This window comes from Macaca thibetana, chromosome 12, assembly GCF_024542745.1.
Source record: "Macaca thibetana thibetana isolate TM-01 chromosome 12, ASM2454274v1, whole genome shotgun sequence".
Lineage (NCBI taxonomy): Eukaryota > Metazoa > Chordata > Mammalia > Primates > Cercopithecidae > Macaca > Macaca thibetana.
Window position 1 is genome coordinate 91,448,038 of NC_065589.1, and position 26,097 is coordinate 91,474,134.

Consider the following 26,097-nt stretch of genomic DNA (forward strand, 5'->3'; position numbering starts at 1 on the left):
CATTTCTAAAATACAGTTAATTTCAACTTTTTATTTCATCTAATATTTTCAATCATTTTTTTAAAATAACAAGTTTTTCCGTTTGTGTGAATAACACCACCGAGTTCTAACAGTCTCAAATCCTCATGTGATTGTTTGGGAGGCACCGTACTCACAAAAATGAAAAAAAAAAAAAAAATAACATGGGTAACTCTGACAGCCTTTTCCCAGCAGCTGAGGTCCCTGCTTCTGTAGAGGGTGCAGATTCCCCGTCCCAACAATGGCTTCCACTAAAGTAGTCGGTGGCATTTTGTTAACATATAACTTCTGGCTCCTTGGACACTGTTTTTTTTCTTAACAAGGAAGTTGACCTTACCCTTAAAACCTCTCAACAAATGAAATGTTACTCATGGTTGTTTTTTTCTGGATGCTTTCTCATCGCACAGGTGTTATACAAAGAAAACATGGGCAAGGGAACCCCTTTACCTGTCACTCCCGAGATGGAGAGAGTCAAACACAATCAAGAAAATATTAGCTCGGTACTTTGGCAAGAAAAGAAAGAAAACTACTTACCGATTTTAAAAACTACTTTCATGATTTAAAATAATACATATTAATCCTACCTTTTAAAGACAACTTAAATTTTGTGAATTTCTTCAGCAAATTTATCCTTTTTTCCTTTGGGCTACTTCTAGCCTAACACCATTTCCATAATACAGTTAATTTTGATTTTTTATTTCATCTGATATCTTCAATCATTTTTTTAAAATAACGAGTTTTTCCGTTTGTGTGAATAATAACACTGAGTTCTAACAGTCTCAAATCCTCATGTGATTGTTTGGGAGGCACCGTACTCACAAAAATGAAAAAAAAAAAAATAACATGGATAACTCTGACAGCCTTTTCCCAGTAGCTGAGGTCCCTGCTTCTGTAGAGGGCGCAGATTCCCCGTCCCAACAATGGCTTCCACTAAAGTAGTCGGTGGCATTTTGTCAGCATATAACTTCTGGCTCCTTGGACACTGTTTTTTTTCTTAACAAGGAAGTTGACCTTACCCTTAAAACCTCTCAACAAATGAAATGTTACTCATGGTTGTTTTTTCTGGATGCTTTCTCATCGCACAGGTGTTATACAAAGAAAACATGGGCAAGGGAACCCCTTTGCCTGTCACTCCGGAGATGGAAAGAGTCAAACACAATCAAGAAAATATTAGCTCGGTACTTTGGCAAGAAAAGAAAGAAAACTACTTACCGATTTTAAAAACTACTTTCATGATTTAAAATAATACATATTAATCCTACCTTTTAAATACAACTTAAATTTTGTGTATTTCTTTAGCAAATTTATCCTTTTTTCCTTTGGGCTACTTCTAGCCTAACCCCATAATAACAAGGTTGCTTTAATCCATAAAGTTCTAATATCAAGAAGTAACAGATTTTCCAATAAAATATCCTTTTGCTTCTCTCTCCCCAAACTTACTCTCTATCCACTATCCCCAAGGTCTCTTTGTTTTAGATATGCTTGAAACGTAGGATGGGTATGTGTGGGGTGGTAGAGTAGGTCCAACGGGGCTCTTTCTTGAATATGATTTTGTTGTGTTTTTGTGTCAATGACATCAGGTTCTAATTTACCCTGTCAGATTTGAACAAAGAGACCTTGGGAAAAACAATCCCTGATCCCCTCCTTTACGAATAATGATACAAATTATGATCCAATAGTAGTTTTGGCAATTATCAATTTACTTAAAAATGAAAGAGTCACCAGAATGGCTTTTTGTTTTACCAATTTTCGTTTTTTGTTGTTGTTCTTTAGTTTTACTGTAGTCTTTAACTGCAGACTTTAGAAAACCATTTCCTGTAAGCTTGTGCTCTACGACATATATGGTTGTAAATTACCCAGGGATCGAGGTTTGCATGGGGACTTCAGCTTTCAGTGGCAAATAACCTGTGGTCTCCACATTGCCACTGTCTGTAGGTTTCTCCAGTACTTGAGTGCAGTGCTTCTAAAACATTAGCACGCATCAGAATAACCTGGAGGGTTTGTGAAGCCAGATTGCTGGGTCCTGCTCTAGTTTCTCATTCTGTAGTTCTGTTATAGAGGGGGCCAGAGAATTTGCATTTTTAACAAGTTCTCAATACTGACCTTGCTGTCCAAGGACCCCACTTTGAGAACCACTATTTCAACAGAATTCTTCCTCTTGAATGTCACTTCCTAAATCTCCCATGTTTCCAAGAATGACACTGAGGGGGAGATACCGAGGTTGAGGATTTACCAGGATGTGTTGTATGTTTCTCATTTTCTGTTGATTTACCATGACAGGGATATAAGAGCCAAAAACCTTATTCCTTAATAAGGTCTGTTTTAGAGATGTTGTATGAAACTAAAGTAAGAGGCAGGGTATAGAGGATAGCAAAGAAAAAGGGGGTAGGGGAAACCCTTTGCTTTGTCTGAGGGCCTACAGTTTTACTGATATGTCTATGAGAGTTTAAGTGCTGCAAAACAGTCCAGTAGAAAAACAGCTGCTGTGGGCCCGGTGCGGTGGCTCACGCCTGTAATCCCAGCACTTTGGGAGGCCGCGGTGGGAGGATCACAAGGTCAGGAGTTCAAGACCAGTATGACCAACATGGTGAAACCCCGTCTCTACTAAAAAATACAAACATTAGCCGGGCATGGTGGTACACGTCTGTAATCCCAGCTACTCAGGAGGCTGAGGCAGGAGAATTGCTTGAACCCGGGAAGCGTAGGTTGCAGTGAGCAGACATCGTGCCACTGCACTCCAGCCTGGGTGACAGAGCGAGACTCTGTCTAAAATAAAACAAAACAGCTGACATTAGGAGCAGCATCAACCTTCTCAGTGTGATTGCAGTTCATGCCTGTAACTCCTGTTTAGATCATCTCTCAGGGGCTTGACATTCAGAGACTAGTGGTTAAATGATGGTGGTTTCGCATCCTTTTGAGGAACACCACAGGTCTCTCTTGCAGTCCTCAAGGGTTTCAGGGCAGGGGCCTATCCTGGAAACATTGTGTCTTGCTGTAACAACACTTAACTTCCTTGGGAAACATACTGCTTTCCATCTAACCTAATTGCCCAAATAGTTTGGGGCCCTAAAGATAATCAAAAGTTATCTGTACCATTTCCTTTTTTGGTAACTAACTCTTTTTCTTTTTGGCTTTTTGGATCCATTGGATTCACATAGGTTTTGTACAAAGAAAATGTGGGGAAAGCCACCCCAACCCCTGTCACTCCTGAGATGCAGAGAGTCAAACGCAATCAAGAAAACATTAGCTCGGTATTGTCTTGAGAAACAAAAGTGCTTTTAATTTTGCAAAATAACTCCTGCAGTTTGGCCTGCTCCTAACCCTGTCCCAGGTTAAAAACAAACAAAATGCCAGTTACATTTGCATCTGCTCTAAATATCACACTACATTTACTGTAGCCATTAACTATTTTTAAGCTTTCTTCTTGAGAGGTGTTCTCACTAATAGTAATAGATTAAACATAGCGTTTCCCCCCAACTTGCAATATAATTAATAGTAATTATTACCTCGTAGTGACTTTCGGGCACAACTTTGTATCTCACAGGTGTTATACAAAGAGAACCTGGGGAAAGCAACCCCCACACCTTTTACTCCTGAGCTGGAAAGAGTGAAACGCAATCAAGAAAACTTTAGCTCGGTATTTTAGAAAGGAAAAATAAATCCTTAAAATTTTAACAGCCCTGGCAAACATGGTTATACCACTAATTTATCTTACGGTTTTTCCAAAACTTTTGTGTATCTTTAAAAATTCTTCCTTGTCCACTTAAACAACAAACCAACCCCACGAGGTCACAGTGATTTTACTTAACTTTTGCTTCCTACCATAATATTTTAATGGCTTTACCTTCAGTGTGATATAACTGAGCCATAACACCAGCTAAATGATTTTCAGACCTGGTTTTCTGCTGTCTGATGCCTGGATGCTCTTTTGGCTTCCCTAGGTATTGTACAAAGAGAACATGAGAAAAGCAACTCCGACACCTGTTACTCCAGAGATGGAGAGAGCTAAGCGCAACCAAGAAAACATTAGCTCGGTATTTTCTAGGACTAAAAAGAAATAGTGCAACAACTTGGAAAATAACATTTTAACATCATAAAAACGTGTTTCTCATTCAACTGAAAAACACACTAAAATGTTAAAAGAGAAAAATGCAACATCTTGGAAAGTAACGTTTTTAACACCATAAAAATTTGCACTTATTCAACTGAAAATTTACACTAAAATTGACATTAACTGTGCTTTTACATTCCAAACCATCATACTAAACAAGATAATTGCCAATGTTTTCCTTCCCCCTTATACTTTACTTGAGGTAGTTCTACATAACCAGCTATAACAAATTTACTTCCTAACATCCTCAATCTTCTGCTTTCCTATAGTTTTAAGATACTTTATGATATGGGTAATACTCTGAAATGAATGCCTTCTTTGGATATATTTTGGGGTTTTAGTGTCTGGAGGACTTTGATTTCTATATCAGCATACTGGTTTATGAAGTCTGGACATAACCTAAGGAAAATAATCACTTGTTTTAAAGGACAGTTCTTTCAAATTCCCTTCAATATCAGATTTAGAGTCAAATACCATCAAATATGTTGATGCTGTAATTCCTAGCAAATTTCAAGAGGTCACTTTCTTTTCAAAATTATATTGTGCCCCTTCTTTCAAAATGAGTTTCATTTTCGAAGTCAAAACAAGTCCTTTCTCTTCTGCTGCAGGCACTCCTGGTCCCCAGATTAGCCTGTTCCAAAATTGGTCATGTGTCTCACTGGGCCCCTTCAGTTGACCCAAGCGTCCCTCACCAGCTCCTTCCATCTCTATCTGCTGGAAAGGCTTTGAGGTTTCAGATTTAGGACAGCACCACTCATTCATGGTCTCTCCTCGATCAGGTTCTTTATTCTGATAGCTTCCGGAAACAAATACAAGGCAAAGCTGCCTATGTATTGGATACCCCCGAGATGAGACGGGTGAGGGAGACCCAACGGCACATCTCAACGGTGAGTCAGGAATTCTTTAGGATTGGCTGGCTGCCTGTCGGAATGTGTAAAAAGGGTATGGTCATACCATCATATTCTCATAAAGCAAATTCATGACATTTCAGGTGAAGTATCATGAAGACTTTGAGAAACACAAGGGTTGCTTCACACCAGTGGTGACAGATCCTATCACTGAAAGAGTAAAGAAGAACATGCAGGACTTCAGTGACATTAACTACCGAGGTATTCAGAGGAAAGTGGTAGAAATGGAACAAAAACGGAATGACCAAGATCAGGAGACTATTACAGGTAACTGAGCCTGGGTTGGGGGAGCGGATTAACTTTAAGTTACCCGCCTCTACCCGCTTTAACTGAGCGGGTAGAAGAACTAAAGTGACATTATCTACATCAAGTCAAAATATAAAGGACTTCAATCTGTTTTTTTTAGGGGTGCAAGAAAGCTCCTATTATCTCAGTTTACAAAACTGGTATCTCTTCTACCTTATCTTTGTTCTCCTCTGAGGAGAAGACATGACCCAGAACCTAAGCTGGAATAAGTGTGATTCAATCCTCTGGTGGTTGTTAAAATTCATGCCTTGGTTTTCAAGTTATTGGAAAAGTCCAAAAACACTTGTTCTGATCATTGGTTTCCCTTTCAGGTTTACGTGTCTGGCGTACTAATCCTGGTTCGGTTTTTGACTATGACCCAGCAGAAGACAACATCCAGTCCCGAAGCTTACACATGATTAATGGTGTGTTACGCTGAAAAAGGCTTACAACATAAACATCACCATTTAGTATGCTAGGGTCAATGACTTTTATTTGGGCTCTGAAGTTCCTTCCCTCCAGGGTTTTCTGTTTTCTGAGCTGCCCATTTGGCATAAAAATACCTTGTTAACTAGTGAGCAAAACTTATTTTCTAGACAAGTTCAAGTTAGAAAAAATTTTGCTTCACTGCCTCAGTACATGTTTCCTTCAGGCCCATTATTATCATTTCTAATTTTTTTCCAAAGAAAAAACAGTAGTAAATCTTTCTATTGGAGACATAATGAAAATACACAGGCAAAGGGAAGAGAAAGGATTTGACCTTTAGGAACTTCCTGAGCTCTACTGCATCAAGGAAGATTATTCATTACACAAAGCAGGCTGCACAACTTTATGTCTTCTATTCATGTTAAAAAGTAGAATACTAGCCTGGAAAACAGAATGAGACCCCTTCTCTACAAACAATAAAAAAAAAAAATTAGCCGCGAGTGGTGGTGTACACCTGTAGTACCAACTGTTCAGGGGGCTGAGGTGGGAGGATAGCTTGAGCCTAGGAGGTTGAAGCTGCAGTGAGCCGTGATTGTACCACTGCCCTTCAGCCTGAGCAACAGAGACTCCATCTCAAAAAAAAAAAAAAAAAAAAAAAAAAAAAATTTAAAGTAGAATATTAAGTAGAGACAGTCCTCAAGGGATTTGTACTCCAGTTTTCTGATGAAGACAGAAGTAAATTCATGGTTGCATTCTGACACGTGCAATTTTAAAGGTCTGCCCATGGTATTTTGGGAACACAGAGAAAGACTCTAAATTGATTTGCAGTTAGGGAAGACTTTCTGGAGAAGTTAAAGATAGAGTCTGAATGTGAATATTACTATCGATTCATTTTGGTGAGCCAGGAAAATTGGCAGGGCAGAGGGGAGATGCTACAAATAGACTCTTGGATTTGAAACCTGGCTATATGACTTAACTGTTCCATGACCTTAAGCTCTCATCTGTAAAAATAAGAAAGACAAACCTACATCAGAGTAACTGTGAGGGCCTGACCCACGGGAAACTACTTAATACCATGCTTGGCAAAGATAACAATAACTGAGATTCAATAACTGTTAGGCATTACTAACATAGAAATTTCATGTTTGCTATATCTCTCCCAGTCCAAGCTCAGCGCCGCAGCCGGGAGCAGTCACGATCTGCCAGTGCACTGAGCATCAGTGGGGGTGAGGAGAAGTCTGAGCATTCAGAAGCGCCAGACCACCACCTTTCGACTTACAGCGACGGGGGTGTCTTTGCAGTCTCAACAGGTACAAGTGCATGGCGCTGACTTTGGCAGTCATGTCCCACCCGACCAGCTCATTGGTGGTTACTATAAAAGATGCTTTTAGTAAAAAAATGAATTTAAAAAATTTTGATCCTTTCTTTTAATGAGACAAGACTAGAATTGTGGAGGGTTGCATGAAGTTAGATGTTTCATTTTCCTTGATTTCTCTTTTTGAAAATCGTTCTAAGTTGGGGGGAAAAGACATCACTCAGCTGCTAAACACAGAATAAAGGATACGTAGCCATTTTTCTTCTTATAAAGAATTTCCCCCCTTCTTTTCAGCTTACAAACATGCAAAAACCACAGAGCTCCCACAACAACGATCATCTTCAGTTGCTACCCAACAGACAACGGTATCTTCCATCCCATCTCATCCATCTACTGCTGGAGTAAGTGAATAATGACTCACTTAAGTAAATTATTCTTAATTTTTGATATGTGCAAACATGAGTATAAGTATTAGGTATTACGGTCTTTTTTTTTTAACCCAACCTTCTATTTTATATAATGCTCTTTTATTACACGTTTCATATTAATGATAATATCAAAAAACTTTCATTATCAAACTCAAATTAATGAAAAGCATTATTCAATGATTTTTTTTTAAAAAAAACCCAAACCTAAAGCAAAAGCATCAGTTTTGGCTCACTGGTCTCACCTACTATCTTAAACATTTGCTGCTTGGAATCATTTATAGGTTGGGCGTAGTGAATCATGCCTATATTGCCAGCTTTGGGAGCATAACACTTTACGACTGATATGAACAATCTTTGTATGAAGACAACTGTCTTTACTAAATTGATATACAAGGTCTAGATAAGTGTTAGACCTATTATATTTAAGGAAGGGAATATTGTAAAGTTCTAATTTTCCCTGAAATAAACCAATGCATTCAATTCCAATATAAATCCCAATAGCATTTCAAAAAACTGTGCTAATCCTAAAATTTGAAAGAGATGCAAGAATAATCAAGTAAAATTTGAAAATGATAATACTTAAGGACTCAACTAAAAAAGAGCAAAACATACTATAAAGCTATTAAAATTAAATATGGATTTAGCATGGCAATAGATATAAAAATAGATGAAGTCCAGAAACAGACCCTAAAAGAATTATAAATCAGCAGGAAAGGGGTAAGTTATTTAATTACATGATCTGAGGTAACCAGTTATCTATTTAGTAAAATAATAAAATTAGATACTCATCTCAAAGCATAAACTGTAGCTGTACCAAAGATTTAGATGTAAAATACAAAACTGTAGAAGTAAAAAGAATAATGGAGAATTTTTTTTTTTTTTTTTTTTTTTTTTTTTTAGAGACAGGGTCTCACTCTGTCACCCAGGCTGGAGTGCAGTGGCACGATCACAGCTCACTGCAGTCTCGACTTCATGGACTTAAGCAATCCCCCAGCCTCAGCCTCCAGAATAGCTAGGACGACAGGCATGTATGCAATGCCAGGCTAATTTTTTTTTTTTTTGGTAGAGGCTCATTATGTTGCCCAGACTGGTCTCGAACTCCTGGGCTCAAGCCCTCTGCCTGCTTTGGTCTCCCAAAATGCTGGGATTACAGCCATCAGCCACTTAGCCCGGCCACAATAATTTTAAAATATAATGGGGAAAGCCTTCCTAGGCAAATTCCAAAGTCTAGAAGTATAAAAGCCTGGCCAATTTGATCATAAAATTTTAAATGCTTCCATAACAAATACAAACATATCAGACTGGGAGAACACATTTACAGAATATATAACAAAAATATTAATATTGAAAAAGAATAAAGCACTCTAAAATTCACTAATAATTCCCCTCACCCTCAAAATAGGATTTGGAAGACTAAGAATAGATAATTTATGGCAAAATAAATAAAAATGGCCAACAAAAAAAGATGTTCACTAGTAACCAGGAATATAAAATAAAAGTGCTAGTAACCAGAAATATAAAAAGTAATAAAGTATATAATACAAAGTATCGAATTGAATCAAATATGATCATATTGTATCATATTCAAACATTTTAATAGCAAACTTTAAAAATTAGGTCAGGAATGGTGGCTCACGCCTGTAATCCCAGCACTTTAGGAGGCTGGGGTGGGAGGACTGCTTGAGTCCAGGAGTTTAAGAGCAGCCTAAGCAACAAGGCAAAACCCCATCTCTATTTGTAAAATTATTTTTATATATACATATATATATATGTAAGTTTAAACATATATACCATTTGACCTAAAACTTTCACCTTTAAAAGCTTTTTCTTCAGAAATTATTTGCCCAAAGATAAATGCTAAGATGCTCATTATAGCGTAAGAAAAAATGGTGACAACTAAATGTCCAGAAAAATGAAAATGGCTGAATAATTCGTGATCTTACTAAAATGTGAAATTCTCTGCAGCAGTCAAAAAGGGTAAGACACAGCTATATTTATATGGAAAGACTTCCAAGCTATATTAAATGGAAAGAACAAATCACAGTATTATTTATAGTAATGTTCCACTTATGCAAAGGGGAAAGGAAATCTATTTGTGAATTTGAATATATGCATGTATATTTCAGAATGCAAAAAACAAAAACCCATATAGGTTATATCCAAAACTACTAACCAGTGGCTGCTCCTAGGAAGAAACTTTTGATATTATCAATTATTATATACCTCCAAGTTATTACAATTTTAACACTGTGGAGGATAGCTTTGAGAAACTTTTACTACCGGTATGCTCCCAAATTCCTAGAGTGAAAGATGACATGCAATAGTGCTATGGGTTTTCAAATTCTTCTCTAAAATACAAGATTGACCTCTTCAAAAGGTAGAAAAAGGCCATAAATAAAAGTAGCAGCATATTCTTTTCTGTCAGTACACACACACGCACGTTTGCGCACACACAATTTTATGGATACATAACTTAGTATGAAGTTCATACTTTAAAGTGTACAATTCAATGATTTTTTTTTTTAGTTTTTTTCAACCATCACCATAATCTAATTTTAGAATGTTTTCATCACCATAAAAAAAACTGTGTATTCAAAACTCTTCTGGTGAATTAAAAACAAACAAATGCTGGTGCCCACTGGCATTCATTCTCCATCCCCAACTTATCCCTTTCTGCTCCATCCAATCCCAGGTATCCATTTCCTGTCACTATATTATTTGGCTACCCAAGACATTTCACATAAATAAAACCACACATATACTGACTTTGGTGCATGGCTTCCTTTACTTTTGAAGTTCATCCATGTTGTATCATGTATTAGTACTTTATTGTTACTACCCAATAATAGATCTGTATGGATATACCACATCTTGCTTATGCATTCATCAGTTAGTGGGCATTTAAGTTGTTTCCACGTTTTGACTATTAAGAGTAATGCTGCTATGGACATGGATGTACAAATTATTGTGCAGACCTATGTCTTCATTCTTCTTGGGTATACACCTAGGAGTGGAATCTGCTGGGCTATAGGGTAATGCTGTATTTAACATGTGGTAACTGCCAAATTCTTTTCCAAGTTGGCTGCACTCTTTTTCCACTCCCACAGTGGTTTATGAAGGACCCAATTTCTCTACATCCCCTCTAACATCTGTTATTGTCTTTTTTATTATCACCATTCTGGCATGTGTGAAGGGGTATCTCATTGTGGTTTTAATAATTTGCATTTTCTAGATGACTAATTTTGAGCATCCTTTTGTGTGCTTTTTGGCTATTTGTCTATCTTTTTTGGAGAAATGTCTATTCATATCCTTTGCCTCTTTTGGTGGGGGAAGGCATTGAGTTGTAGGAGTTCTTCATATGTTCTGGATATTGTCTATCAGATATATGATTTGCAAGTATTTCCTATTTTGTGGGTTCCTTTTACTTTGTTGATGGTTGCACATTCTCTTTTGTTCAACTTAAGTTTGTGAAGTCAGTCCTGAGACATCTCACAAATAGATGTGTGCTGTTGCAAATCCAACATATAATATTTCCCCTTTTTCCATCCCCACGAATAGAAAATCTTCCGTGCCATGTATGACTATATGGCTGCTGATGCAGATGAGGTGTCTTTCAAGGATGGAGATGCCATCATAAATGTTCAAGCTATTGATGAAGGTTGGATGTATGGCACTGTGCAGAGGACTGGCAGGACCGGAATGCTCCCAGCCAACTACGTTGAAGCTATTTAGGCATTTCAAAGCATCACACTTGTCTGCAGGACCTACAGATCCTACTAGACTCTCCACTGTTCCCTAATTTCTCAAGCTGCCTATGGTTTTTCTGTGTCAATGTGATTTATGGTAGTACCATCCTTTCACCTTTGGGTTTTAAAATAAGTTGCAGAATAGACATTTTAAAAGCTTCTGCAATATTATTTCTGTGCCTAGCATCTTTCTCCATTATAAACATGTTTTAACATTATTTCTTTTCTAAAACAGGGATTTTGAATATGCCAAACACATTAAAGGAAAAATAGCAGAGATGTTCACTTTTTCCTTGCTTACTGATTGATAATGCTTATTATTCAGTTCTGAAATTATAAACTTACAATCAATACAAACTAGCAACTAATAAAACCTCTAATTCTGCAACACTCTGTGGATGGAATGAGCATTATTTTTAATGGTTTTAATATCTATAAAAATTCAATGAAGCAAATTCTACATAAAATTACTAAAAAATTATCTAAATTTTAAAAATGTTATGCATAAGAGTAGACATTCTCAAAATTTGATCTATACTTGCATTCAACAAGCTTCTCTTACAGTTTTAAGAACACCTGTGGACTCCAATCCTAAACTTCAGGGCTTCCCATCTGCATCCAGTAGGATGGCAGCATGTGGCAAAGGCAAAGGGATGAAGCAACCATAATGGCTTAATGTTTAAGACTGTTCTTCCCAGAAGGCAGATAAGTCCCTGTAACTTTACAGGCGCAGCAATGCTGTCTCAAGCTTCTTAATGTGTCTGAGACTCACAGGGAGCAAATGCTCTTACAAAGAGCGCACTCACTTGCGGATGACCAACATACACCTGTATGCCAGGCACTAGGTTAGATGCTGAAGCTCAAGTGAAGAACAAGAGACAGCTGGTGCCCTCAGGGAATTTACAGACCCAAGAAAAGGCAGATTATGCCTAACCATCCAAATGGTGCCAGAGATTGCTACTCTCCTGCTCCCAAGTCTTCCATCTTGCCTTAAACTGGATAAAAATGCAAGTTAGGCAACAATTCTATTGTGATTTCCAACTCCCAAACTTTTAGAATACTAAAGTATATGCTATCTCCATTACAATGAGCCATTTTTTTGTTTGGAGACAGAGTCTCGCTCTGTTGCCCAGGCTGGAGTGTAGTGGCCCAATCTCTGCTCACTGCAGCCTCTCCCTCCTGGGTTCAAGCGATTCTCGTGTCTCAGCCTCCTAAGTAGCTGACTAGTAGGTGTGCACCACCACTACAGGTTGTTTGTATTTTTAGTAGAGACAGGGTTTTGCCATATTGGCCAGACTGGTCTTGAACTCCTGACTTCAGAGGATGCACCTACCTCAGCCTCCCAAAGTGCTGGGATTACAGGCCTGAGCCACTGGACCTGGCCTGGCTGGTTTAGTTTTAAATTTCCTATTTACTTTATCGGTTTGCCAAGGCACACTTTGCAGTTGCTATTGCAAAAACAGAACTTTTGTCTCTTAGATTTTTCTTTAAAGCCTGGAAAATGTTCAACATGCAGCTGACTTTCCAAGATCCTCGGGTTCACATCCAGATTCAACCAACCATGAATCAAAAATACTCGGAAAAAAGATGGTCACATCTGTACTGAAGAGCTGAACTCTTTTCTTGTGATTAGTCCTTAAAGAATACAGCATAACATATTTACATACACTTACATAATATTAGGTATTATAATCAAGAGATGATTTAAAGCACAGGTCCCCAGCCTTTCTGGCACTAGGGACCGGTTTCGTGGAAAACAATTTTTCCACACAACAGGGAAGGGTGGGGAATGAAACTGTTCCACCTCAGATCAGGTGTTAGATTCTCATAAGGAGCACAAACCTAGATCCCTCACATGTACAGTTTATGAAGAATTTAATGTGGCCACTGAGCTGACATGAGGCAGAGCTCAGGTGATAATGCGTGCTCACCGGCCACTCAACCTCCTGCTGTACAGTCTGTTTCCTAACAGGCCATGGACTGGTACCATTCCACAGCCCATGGGTTGGGGAACCCTGATTTAAAGTATACGGGAGGATGTGCATAGGTTATATGCATATATTAGGTCATTTTATACTAGGGATTTTTTTTAACATTCATAAGGTAGGGGTGGTCCTGAAACCAATACGCCATGGATATTGAGGGATGACTATATGTATAAAAGTAGAGAATCCACCAACTAGCCTCAAAAATTATCAACTCACGGTTAACCTTGTTTCTTCTCCACCCAACCAATGCACTCCTCCCATTACCTTATAACTTCCTTATAGTTAATCTTATTATAGGTTAGTCACCTTTCAGTGTGTATCTTACAAAGGACTCTTAAAACATTAATCACAAGAAAATTAACACACCTTAAAAACTGGCAATCAATATCCAATGTTCTAATCTTCCTGCCATCTGCTTGTGCTTGTTGGTCCAACGATACTAGGGAAGTCCTTTGAATATATCTCCACTACCACGTAGGCTGCAAAGAGCCATCTTCAAGAAACTATAAAAGGGAGAAATTAGGTCTACGGGTTACATCTCAACCAAATCTCACTCAAATGTATGAACTGTATTGTGTCCCACCCTCCCACCCCCAAATTCATGGTAAGTCCTAACCCCAAGGCCTCAGAATGTGACCTTGGAAATAGGATCCTTGCAGATGCTGTTAATTCAGATGAGGCCCTAATCCAACAGCCTTCCTATCCTGATACAAGGGAAATTGGACAAATACACAGGCACACAGGGAGAAAGTCATATGAAGATGGGAGATTGGGGAAATACCTCTACCTGCCTAAAATGGCCAGCAAACCACCCAGAAAGCTAGCTGGGGAGAGGTATGGGACAGATACTTCCACATGATCCTTAGAAGGAACAAACCGTGCTGATACCGTATCTCAGACCTCTACTATTCAAAACTGAGACAATACATTTCTGTTAACTCACTAGGTTTGCGGTACTGTTACAGCAGCCCTAGGAAACTAATACAGTATCTTTCAACATCACTGTTTACCTAATTGTTGTGGTGGGTTTTTTTTTCCTTAAAACTATGGAGCTTTTCTTCGGCTGCACCAAGTTGCTTGGTTCTGCAGAGGAAGCTAAGGTCACGTTGGGGTGAGGAATTTACTTCATCTGGTGACTAGCCTGGCAGCGTCAGCTCTGCTGTCACCCAAACCATGTGGACTCCCTCCCTCCAAGCTTGCCTGCATCTAGTCAGCCCTTACTTGACGAAACCTCTCTTGTAACAAGTTCAATGAAAAACTGAACTCATTAACAACGAAAAAAACCCACCATCTCTGGATTTAGAAACCAGTGGAACCCATAAAACTATGCATAAATCAGAAAATCTGTGGTTAAAAAGCAGGCCATAAAAGGGGAAAAGGAAAAGCAATGGTTCATGTTTGTAGATAAATATAATGTACATTTTGTGGTATTTGAATTAAGCTATTCATACTCATTTCAGATCTCACTAAAACAAAACAAAAAACCAAAATGTAGCCAACAAAAACAAGTACCAGAGTTTAGTTTTCATAGTTTTATTTCAGGTAAAAGTGCATTTCTTAAAAAATGTTTCAATATCCAGTTTCCATTGGCAAGTGATAACAGTTAACCCTCAATGATTCATGAAAAGTTTTATTGTGAATCAAACATAGATTCTGCCCCCCTCAAGAGTCATAAAGAACCAGAAATAGTAACTGTAAGTGTGCCTGCTTCAAACACTGTATAAAGCAGTGGTCCCCTAACCTTTTTGGCAATAAGGATGAGTTTCGTGGAAGACAATTTCCACAGACAGGTGTTCCAATTTCCACAGAGAGAGGTGTTGGAGGAGATGGTTTCAGGATGAAACTGTTCCACCTCAGATCATCAGGTATTAGATTCTCATGAGCGCACAATCTAGATCTTGCATGTGCAGTTCACAATGGGGTTCATGCTCCTGTGAGAATCTAATGCCACCCAGGAGTTTGGGACCCCTAGTATAAAGCATTAACACAATCAAATAAAACTGACTGCACCATTATTTCCATTATTTGCGGGTAACTGAGTAATTAACAAGTACTTCTGTTAGGTTTCAACTTAAATCATTTTTAAGACTTATCAAATATAAATACTTTGTGAATGTAAAACTAAGCTCTCTTACAGTTTACCAAATGATGGGGACAACAATATTATAGGGTTAATAAATGACTGATTTGGCAACTATCAGTCTTTTTCTAAGTGCTATCAGTCAGGTCTATCCACAGGAGGTAGTGCAGAAAGCAACTGATAATTCACAGACCATCAAAGTCCCTTAACATCATGGTAAATACTAACTATAGTTTGAGAGTTTAAGTAGAAAAAAAAAGTGTACTTTTAAAGTACTAGTGTTTCCTAGTATCTGTGTAATTTGAGCAACAGTAAAACAGTAAAATCAGGAGAAGCCATTTTGGAAAATACAGGGGTAATAGAAATATGTAAGTATTCAAGACCTCACTCTGCCAGCTAGAAGCAAATAACTAAATTGACTAACATGCCATGTATGAGCAAAACCTTCCCCCATAAAAGGGATCGATAAACTCTTTTAAAAAAGGCCAGACAGTATTTTGACTGTTGGAAGCCATACAGACTGTTATACTACTAAACTCAGCCACCATAGTAGGAAAGCAACTAAAGACAATACATAAATAAGCACAGCTGTTCCAATAACACTTTATTTCTGGATACTGAAATTTTAATTTAATATGTTTTCATGTGTCACAAAATATCCTCTCTTTTGACTTTTTTAACCATTAAAAAATGTAAAAACCAGTCTCAGCTCACAGGTAGTATAAAAAACAGGTGGCATGCTACCATTTGCCAATCTGTGCTCTGTAAAAACCTTAGAAGTTAAGACTGCCATCCTTCAGTTTCTATATTCAAAACCAATTTTGCTCTTAATTCTGTTTTCTTTTGGAAACCTCCTATTCTATAAAAATAAAAAATTCTTTAGACACTTGTTATTAATGTATCAAAATAATTGTTACACCATACTCTATTTTCAGTTCCATGATACTTTATTTTGAAGGTGATCTTCCTAGTTATATGTTGTTATCTGTTTAAGAAACAAAGCTGCCTTTTGTTGGAAATACTTATTAATTTACTGCTTTTGGGGGAGTAATACTGTATTTTAACATAATCCCTCAGGGTATTTAAGAACATCAATTATAATACTGTGCTATGTACAGAACAGCTCTCAGAGACTATAGGCTATCAGTTATTTCTGAAGTACATATGAGTATACAGGACAGGTTGTCTCTCTACTAAATGGACTATGCATTAAAATTCCAGCTCAATCTGCCTTTTCCATTCTCTTCAACTCATCACTTCTCAGTGCATCAATTTCTATCAGCATATAAGCTTCCTGTCCAGTAAATTTAGCTTTATCTACAATTATAAATTGGCACACTGTGGCCAAAAATATTCCCTCTGCTTCAAGTAGAGTACAAAAGTTAGTTTTTTCTTACTTGTGACATCAACAATGGAAAATATTGTCTTCAATTTTTTGGGTAAGATGAAGGGTGATCTTTTATTCCAATGGTATTTAGAGCTTATCATGTCATATTTGGTTTTAACGGTTCTTTGGAGAAAGAAAGGCTTAGTATGTAAAGAAAAACATGATTAGGACCACACTGGAAAATTTAACATTCTATTTCAGAACTGAGTAAATTCTCACAACTGTTTAGACTGCTATATTAAATATTTATAGATCTTCAAACTTCAATGACTTACATTTTAATAGCTACTTGCAAAGAGCAATATGTAAAGCCTAGCACATAACAGACTTACTGGACATCAGAAAGCACGAAACCCAATTTGTTTTACAGATCAAACTATCAATAAATTTTGATAAACAAATTTTTAAAACCTATTACTTAACTTTCGGCTACATTTTCCTTAGTGCTTTCAGGGTAGTTCTTACAGATTATTTAAATATGTGAGGAAAATCTAACACCTTAACAGAATTCCAAGAAAAGCTCACTTTTCAAGAATCAAATCAGTCAACTCTTGCAAATTTAACTTTATAATGAAACAGTAATTTTCAACCACGAAATATAACAGAAAATTAAGTGACTAGAGGCCTGCAGTATAATGACAGGGCATATCTGCTAGACGGACTTCTTCATTACAGCACTACTAAATTTAACAGCCAGATTAATATTAGGGGTAGTGTCGATTTTCCATGTTTATTAATAAAATAATGACCCATAATAGAAGGCAAGATTTATTTAGAGACTAAATATATTCTAACACTTAGAAATCAACTTTTATGTTAATAAAAACATAACTCACAAATACTCATGAGAAAATACTTTGTCTAATTTGCCTTATTAATAAGATTCTTTATAACATGAAATTATTAAAGTCTGCCTATTTAAAAAATAAATCGTCCATATTTTAAAAAGGCTCTTAATAAAGAAGCAAGATGATGCTTAACTTTCTTAAAATGTTTGAACTTTTAAGACTTCAAAACCAGTCTATATCCCCAATTCATAAGATTGACGGAGTTATAAAAGGACTTGAACCTGCTTGGGTTACCAAAACCTAATACACAGCCTGAAGCTTCTTAGGCCCATCTACCAGTGCAGTTCACAGGCATCTGTATGAATCACCTGGGACTGTGTTTAAAAAGACTCACGAGGCCCACTGCAGATCTACTGAATCAGAATCGGCTTGTTCATATGCACATCCAAGTTTGAGAAGCGCTATGTTAGAAATCAAAACCTCACTCTAATGTTTCTATCCAAAGGACAAGGTCTTTCTAATGGCTTAGGAATAAGACAGACATGGGTTGCAGTAATGAGGAAACAGTCTCCTCCGCACACCCAAGTTTTAGTCTAATAATGCCAACTAACTGCTGTTTTATAGCCTCCTAGGCTGAATGACAAATTAACTTCTGGAAAAATCAATTATGAAGAATATGAGATGAAACCTAGGCCTTTCTTACTCAATTAAAGTCAAAGTTGGAAGAAAAAAATTAACTCATTTATACTTCTTTTTAAAAAAGCAATTACTCTATTCTCATTCCTTTACCTTAAAAAATAAAACTTCGGGGGGGGGGAAGAGGGAGGGATGGCATTGGGAGTTATACCTGATGTAAATGACGAGTTGATGGGTGCAGCACACCAACATGGCACATGTATACATATGTAACAAACCTGCACGTTGTGCACATGTAACCTAGAACTTATAGTATAATAAAAATAATAGTATAATAAAAATAAAAAATAAAACTTCACTTATATATTCATGATCCCCACCATTTCCTCTAATTTTGTTTGTTGCCTCACAACTTACTCTTCACATTTTTATGATGTTTAAATTGTAACAGAGTCTTTGACTATCTTATCTTCAAGCTGTACAGAAAAAAAAAATCCATGGGCAATGTTAGAATTAAATTTTTTTTTTTTTTGGCAAGACAGAGACTTGCTCTGTCACGCAACGGCATGATCTCGGCTCACTGCAACCTCTGCCTAATAGGTGCAAGCAATTCTCATGTCTCAGCCTCCTGAGTAGCTGAGATTACAAGTGTGCACAAACATGCCTGGCTGATCTTTGTATTTTTTGTAGAGACAGGATTTCGACCCATTGGCCAGGTCAGTTTTGAACTCCTGGACCCAAGTGATCCACCTGCCCCGCCTTCAATCCTGCTTTTAATGTTCAGGTTTAAATCCTGTTTTTGACTGTATTATCCAATAGCATTATTTAACCTGATTGAACCTTTAACTATCTGAAATTAGAATAAAGCAACATATGATTCAACAATGGTTTTCAAACTTGTACAAGTGGCAGTTTTAATGATGAGGTCACTGAAATACTGAAAATTTAAATCTACTCTAAAATTCAAAATAGATTTCATACATATAAAAATGATGGGCCAGGAGCGGTGGCTCACACCTGTAATTCCAGCACTTTAGGAGGCTGAGGCAGGTGGATCATCTTGAGGTTAGAAGTCCGAGACCAACGTGGCCGATATGGTGAAACCCCATCTCTACTAAAAATACAAAAATCCGGTTGTGGTGGCAGGCGCCTGTAATCCCAGCTACTCGGGAGGCTGAGGCAGGAGAATCACTTGAACCCAAGAGGTGGAGAATGCAGTGAGCCGAGATCACACCACTGCACTCCAGCCTAGGCAGCAAGGGCGGAACTCCATCTCAAAAAAAAGAAAATGGCCGGGCGTGGACGCTCACACCTGTAATCCCAGCACTTTGGGAAGCCAAGGCAGGCAGATCACGACATCAGGATATCAAGACCATCCTGGCTAACAGTGAACCGCTCTCTACTAAAAATACAAAAAATTAGCTGGGTGTGGCGGCAGGCACCTGTAGTCCCAGCTACTCAGCAGGCTGAGGCAGGAGAATGGCGTGAACCTGGGAGGCAGAGCTTGCAGTGAGCCGAGATGCACTCCAGCCTGGGTGACAGAGTGAGACTCTCTCAAAAAAAAAAAAAAAAAAAAAAAAAACCACAAAAAGACTACACTCCTGTATGCCACTAGTTTTTTCTTCTTAAATATGCATAAGACAATTAAGACACCACATTTGAGTGTTCTTATTATTATCTGACATTTGTTTTATTAACCATTAGAAAAGATTTGAAAAACGAATTCCATTTTAATAGTGAGAACACAGTGGAGCTAATCATGGAATATTAATGTTTTGCTATTTGGGAATTACTAAGGGGGAAATTTGCAGGAAATTTTAAGGCAAGAATATTGCAAGTTAGTTGCCAAAAATATATGCTTATAGCCATAGCAAAATGAAGATTCAGCATGCTTGTCTTTGCTCCCAAATACTTTAAATGCAACCTTATTAAACTACAATGTTTTTAAAATTAATGCTTGTGCTTACATAAAATTCAGTGATTTAAGTACATGATACTCACTTGGTCACATTTTCTGCTATTACTGTTCGGCTTCCCAAGAATTTCATTCAATCAGCAAGTTTAGTTCACACAAATGTTAAGGCACATAGTCATGAAACGAGCTAATTTTAATTCTGAAGTGTGTTAGGAACGTAACCTGCTCCCTTATGCCCCAAACACATATACATACCTGCTTATTCATACCTGTTTGCTAAAAACTCATGTGCACCTCTTTACTGTTAAATATAATTTGGGAAATACATGATGTAAAATGTAAATCATAATTATAATTCCTTCTAAAGAAATTAGTATTTTTCTCTAGTTTACTTCAAGCCACAATCCTTAATTCAATGATCCCAGAATTCTTTATAAAACCATCCTTGGTATATGAATATCTTATTTAGACCCAAGAATATCTGTGGTTATGATGAATTTATGATGATGAAAAAAGACACCAACTTTTATAGGGGCTGATGAAAAAAGACACAAAGTTTTATAGAGATCCCTGAATACAGAAGACCTAACTAGGCACAAGGATTAAACTTTCTATGACTTGCTGTAGAACGTGTGCCTTGCTAAGTAGGGATTAGCTTCTGAATAAAACGTGAAAACTGGGATCACTCACTCATTCTATTCAGAGAACAAGTGAGATATATTGTCAGTTTAAAAAGATGAAACAAGTATGGGAAGTCAGGCACTAATATTAGTTGGCAAAATTTACAAAGGTTTTAATTACATACCTATTTAAAGAAAGAAAACCTAGGCAAAACAGACACATATTAAAAACAACAGTTTCAAATTTCTTCCAAGTTTGTTTTTAGATGAAGGTTTAAAAAGCAGATCAACTCTAGATTTCGTACAGTCCAACTTGCTGTGAAATACTGAAACTAACTTTCCTTTAAGAAATTTAAGGAGGCACACTTTCTAGTGGCTGATACCCTCTTCCAAACCAAAAGTAGTAAGAAGGTAAGGGTAGGAACAGCAAAGTTGTTGTGTAACATTTTCTTATTTCTATAATTTTACTTATACTGGATACTTTTAAAAAATAAATTCATGTTTTCACTAAGACTGTTAACTAAGTACAAAACTATTGTTGTTGTATTTGCAGATACAGAATCCTACAAATATGTGCAACAAGTCCATGAAGCACTTCTACCGTCCATACTGATATTTCAGTATTTAATATATACAAAATGTTTCTATTGAACAGAACCAAGGTATTCACAATAAGCTGCAGAAAAACCCATGCAGTTAACGAAGAATGAAATTTATAAATTAAAAACATTGTCATCTATACATAATGTACAATCATGCATTTAAAAATCAATACTATACGTCTCATAAGAATAAATTTTCACAGTCAACTGCTGCTGCACGAATATTTGCTAATGCAAATGAATAAAATCTTAGTAAATTCTGTATTAATATTTTAACCCCCAGAAGTTGCAACTTTTCTCATTTTTCTTGAAAGCTGTCCAAAGTTGACATATGCAGGAAAAGTTTCAATTCTTTCGTATTTCATTTGAGGTTTTTAACCAAAAACAAACTTCCTAAACCTCAGGCCGAACAAACATGAATTAAACAAACAAATGAAAGTATAAATACCTTTATCAGTTCAGCAAAAACTCAAAGAAAAATATTCAATTTTACTTAAAGTATTTTAACATGTTTCACCAGAATATGCACAGGTTTAAGAAAGTATGAAATAAACTGTATAGTTCTATTACCAGTTTTGCTTTCACATCTCAGATCATTAAGTTTCCTGAAAAACCACACGTAGCAGCCAAGAAAATACATTATATGAAAAAAAGATCTTACATAATGAACTTACAAAATTGAACTTACACAATAAGCCACTGTCCTTCAGGGTTTGAAATGTTATCAACTTTGCAAACAGTCTCTTCTTTGAAATTGTGCTATTATTTCAGAACTTGTTTCCTCAATCAAGAAATCCAGTGATGTTTAAAAAAAACCTTCAATTTTCTCTTAAAATACTAAATAGAATTTTCATGGGATGGTGATCTCCAACGTGACTGTAGATTTTTTATTATACAGTTTGCCATACTACTTAGTTTCTCATGCATTTCAAATAGTTGGCTTCCTGAATAATTATGAAGATCTTCTGAATCCAGCTGAAGAGCAAGAGCACTAATCTGTGCCACAAGATTTTTGGATAATGGAGTTTCTAACGGAACAGGATCAATTATATCTAAAAGAGAAAAAAAGCACAACTAAATCTATACCAGACAAAAACTAAATTATTTACATGATCTTTTAAGTTAGTCCAAGTGCCTAGGTTTCAAATTGAAAGCGCAGGCTTAGGTACCTCACTCTTCATGAGGACAAGTGGACAAAAAAAAATCTACCATAGCTGCTGCTTATTATCATTCTTCTTATTATTATTATGAGATAGAGCCTCATTCTATTGCCCAGGCTGGAGTGCAGTGGCGTAATCTCAGCTCACTGCAGCCTCTGCCTCCTGGGTTCAATCCATTCTCCCACCTCAGCCTCCCAAGTAGCTGTAATTACTGGCGTGCACCACCACGCTAATTTTTGTATTTTCAGGAGGGACGGGGTTTCATCATGTTGCTGAGGGTGGTCTCAAACTCCTGACCTCAAGCGAACCACCCACCTTGGCCTCCCAAAGTGCTGGGATTACAGGCATGAGCTACCATGCCCAGCCTACCACAGTTTATTATTCTGTGCTATTCTCATAGATTATTCTGTGCTATTAAAGAAATTTAAAAATGGGTAGACTACTTCATTTATTAATATGACTAGAAGTATATAGTTTATATTCTTGAGAACTTGATGGAGAAGTTGACAAGAAAAACAAGTAGACACATTTGATGTCCATTCGTTTAGTTTTTCACATACTTCACATTAAACATAAAATAATTGTTGAAATAATAAGGCATGGTCAAATTAGATTAAAACTGAAAACAAAGTATTTCAAGAAAGTCAGCTGATCTTCTAAATAAAATTATCCCACTTTGCTAAAATATACCTGAGGCAAGTCTTTCCTCATCAGGTGACAAAGATTTATTTTCTATTCCATTTACTGTTTTTTCAGAAATATCAAAAACTGGAATCTCTTCTAGTCCACGAGTCTTCACCTTGTTTACACAGTTGGAGCAGAAAAAAGGCAAAACAAAACCAAAAACAAAAAAAATTAAAATTTACTTCTAATAGGAGTAATAGTACAAACACTGGAAAATATAATATTGTATGAACCTATGTTCTACCTCCCATCACAATTAAGAGCTAATACTGCTAAGAAAGTAGGTTCTAACTTCACAAAATACAGTATTACAAATTATTTCCTCAAAGAGAGGGTTAGAATTTAATAATATTTCATAATGGTTTTCTCAGGAAATATAGCCATGGCAGCTAAGAAAATTACATTCTATTTCCCAAGTTCAAGAATGTGGTATAGCCGGGCGCGGTGGCTCTCGCTTGTAATCCCAGCACTTTGGGAGGCCGAGACGGGTGGATCACAAGGTCAGGAGATCGAGACCATCCTGGCTAACACGGTGAAACCCCATCTCTACTAAAAAATACAAAAAACTAGCCGGGCGTGGTGGCGGGTGCCTGTAGTCCCAGCTACTCGGGAGGCTGAGGCAGGAGAATGGCGTGAACCCGGGAGGCGGAGCTTGCAGTGAGCCGAGATCGCGCCACTGCACTCCAGCCTGGGCGACAGAGCGAGACTCCGTCTCAAAAAAAAAAAAAAAAAAAAAAAAAAGAATGTGGTATAAAAAAGTCTATACCAGAGACTTCCAAGCTTAAATAAAATACAGATTTTTTTTTTTTTTTTTTTTTAAAGAACACAATTTTCTGGCTGGGTGCGGTGGCTGCGGTGGCTCACCCCTGTAATCCCAGCACTTTGGGAGGCCGAGGTGGGGAGATCACTTGAGGTCAGGAGTTCCAGACAGCCTGGCCAACATAGTGAAACCCCATCTCTACTAAAAACACAAAAATTAGGGTGCCTGTAATCCCAGCTATCCGGGAGGCTGAGGCAGGAGAATTGCTTGAGTCCAGGAGGTGGAAGCTGCAGTGGGCCGAGATCACGCCCCCATGCACTCTGGCCTGGGTGACAGAGTGACACTGTCTTTAAAAATAAAATAAAATAGGCCGGGCGCGGTGGCTCACGCCTGTAATCCCAGCACTTTGGGAGGCCGAGGCGGGCGGATCACAAGGTCAGGAGATCGAGACCACGGTGAAACCCCGTCTCTACTAAAAATACAAAAAATTAGCCGGGCGCGGTTGTGGGCGCCTGTAGTCCCAGCTACTCGGGAGGCTGAGGCAGGAGAATGGCGTGAACCCGGGAGGCGGAGCTTGCAGTGAGCCGAGATCGCGCCACTGCACTCCAGACTGGGCAACAGAGCGAGACTCCGTCTCAAAAAAAAAAAAAATAATAAAAAATAAAAAATAAAATAAAATAAAATACAATTTTCTTAAGTGTTTCTAGGACTTACGGACCACTGGTTGAGAAAATACTAAGTTCAGTAAGTTAACTTTCTGAAAATAGTAAGTTCAGTAACCATATGACTCAGCAATTCCACTTCCGGGTATATATACAAGAGAAATGAAATCATCTATCCATATAAAAACTTGTAGACACAGCAGCATTACTCGTAATAGCAAATGGTGGAAACAACCCAAATGTCTGTCAACTGGATAAACAAAATGTGGTATATACATATAATGGATATTATTCAACCTCAAAATGCAAACTTTTGAGGATAAACCTTGAAAACATTATGCCAAGTGAAAGAAGCCAGTCACAAAAGATCACAAGTTGTACAACCCCACTTTTATGAAATATCTAGAATAGGCAAATCTATAGAGGAAAAGTAGGCATTGGCTGGGCAGTGGAAATGAGGAGTGATAGCTAATGGGTCAGTGTTTCTTCTTTGGGTGAAAAGACTCAAAATTAGATCATGGGGAATATTATTTAACTGAATATATTAAAAACTAATTGTACATATAGGGTAGGTGAATTTCACAAAATGTAAACTGTATCTTAGGAAAGCTGGTAAAAAAACCTAATTCTCATAGACTTTCCCAGGACCCATGGAAACTGAATAAGAAAATATTTTAGAAACTAAATCTGTGAGACAGAAAATTACTAGTAGTTTTGGTTCTCTCTTATGAGTAACCGGTTAACAAACGTTTAGAAGATCACAAGTAAGTTAATATAAAATCAAGGACCTTCAAGAATACAGCAGAAGTCTTCAGTGGCTGGCAAACCCCAGGTCTGAGAAATTCTGATTCAGAACACTGCTTACTCTATTTTTCATGTATTCAAAACTTCTGATACAGGTTGAGTATGCCTACTCCAAAAACGGAATGTTTTTTGGATGGAATGGAATCCAAATTTGAAGCTTTTTGAGCACTGACATGATGCCTAAATGCTCTAATGAGTGTTTTGGATTTCCAGATTAGGGATGCTCAACTGACAAGTAGCTGTATAATGCAAATATCCCAAAATCGAAATAAATCTGCTAAAGTCCGAAACATTTCTGGCCCTAAGCAATTCAGATAAGGAATACTCAAAGGAATACTCAATCTGTACTGCCAATGGATAGAGGGTCTCTGAATGGGTTTCAGTAGTCTGAATCCTTCTGAAATTATACACAAAATATTCTGTATAGTTTTATAGCAGGGAAGAATCTTAGCTTTCATCACCATCTTGAAAAATGCCCAATGACCCAAAATGTTCAAGTGCACAATACTGACAAAAAGGAAAAGTAAGAAAAATAAGTCACAAATGTGGTAGGCATCAAAATCAAAATACTGTGACCTACAAATTTGTGTGGTTTTGGTAGATATTTGGATTTGAACATCTAGGTTATAGCAGTAGCAGCCATGGAATCAAATACCAAATGGTGGAAATGAAAGAGAGAAGGGGATGAACAGAACTCAAAGAGAAAACAATTTAAACATTTATCTGAGGTGCAATACATAAAGACAGTACAAAATAAATGAATCAATTTCCCTG

At 37.3% G+C, this 26,097-nt stretch overlaps 3 protein-coding genes across 52 annotated transcripts in view; 2 read left to right on the top strand and 1 right to left on the bottom strand.

Moving 5' to 3' along the window:
- Positions 1-11,625, top strand: part of NEB (nebulin) — a 224,169-nt gene extending 212,544 nt beyond the window's left edge. For 21 of the 42 annotated variants that reach the window (XM_050750362.1, XM_050750370.1, XM_050750369.1 and 18 more), the window contains 10 exons: positions 426-518; positions 1,104-1,196; positions 3,177-3,269; positions 3,960-4,052; positions 4,909-5,016; positions 5,121-5,304; positions 5,655-5,747; positions 6,912-7,058; positions 7,358-7,464; positions 11,050-11,625. In XM_050750362.1, coding sequence (XP_050606319.1) covers positions 426-518; positions 1,104-1,196; positions 3,177-3,269; positions 3,960-4,052; positions 4,909-5,016; positions 5,121-5,304; positions 5,655-5,747; positions 6,912-7,058; positions 7,358-7,464; positions 11,050-11,223 — 1,185 coding nt within the window. In that variant the 3' untranslated portion in view covers positions 11,224-11,625. Of the gene's footprint in view, positions 1-425; positions 519-1,103; positions 1,197-3,176; positions 3,270-3,562; positions 3,656-3,959; positions 4,053-4,908; positions 5,017-5,120; positions 5,305-5,654; positions 5,748-6,911; positions 7,059-7,357; positions 7,465-11,049 lie in introns of all 42 variants that reach the window. The other 21 variants (XM_050750373.1, XM_050750380.1, XM_050750387.1 and 18 more) reach the window with 7 other exon arrangements.
- The window catches only part of RND3 (Rho family GTPase 3), a 1,016,315-nt gene continuing 996,494 nt past the window's right edge, over positions 6,277-26,097 (top strand). Inside the window, exon 1 of the mRNA XM_050750423.1 lies at positions 6,277-6,291. The gene's annotated coding sequence lies outside the window, so the exon portion shown is untranslated. The remainder of the gene's footprint in view (positions 6,292-26,097) is intronic.
- RIF1 (replication timing regulatory factor 1) overlaps positions 11,766-26,097 on the bottom strand; it is a 72,103-nt gene continuing 57,771 nt past the window's right edge. For 8 of the 9 annotated variants that reach the window (XM_050750414.1, XM_050750408.1, XM_050750415.1 and 5 more), the window contains 2 exons: positions 23,104-23,212; positions 19,788-22,305 (listed from right to left, as the gene is read on the bottom strand). In XM_050750414.1, the coding sequence (XP_050606371.1) occupies positions 22,091-22,305; positions 23,104-23,212 (324 nt within the window). In that variant the 3' untranslated portion in view covers positions 19,788-22,090. Of the gene's footprint in view, positions 13,729-19,787; positions 22,306-23,103; positions 23,213-26,097 lie in introns of those variants that run through there. The other variant, XR_007718069.1, reaches the window with a different exon arrangement.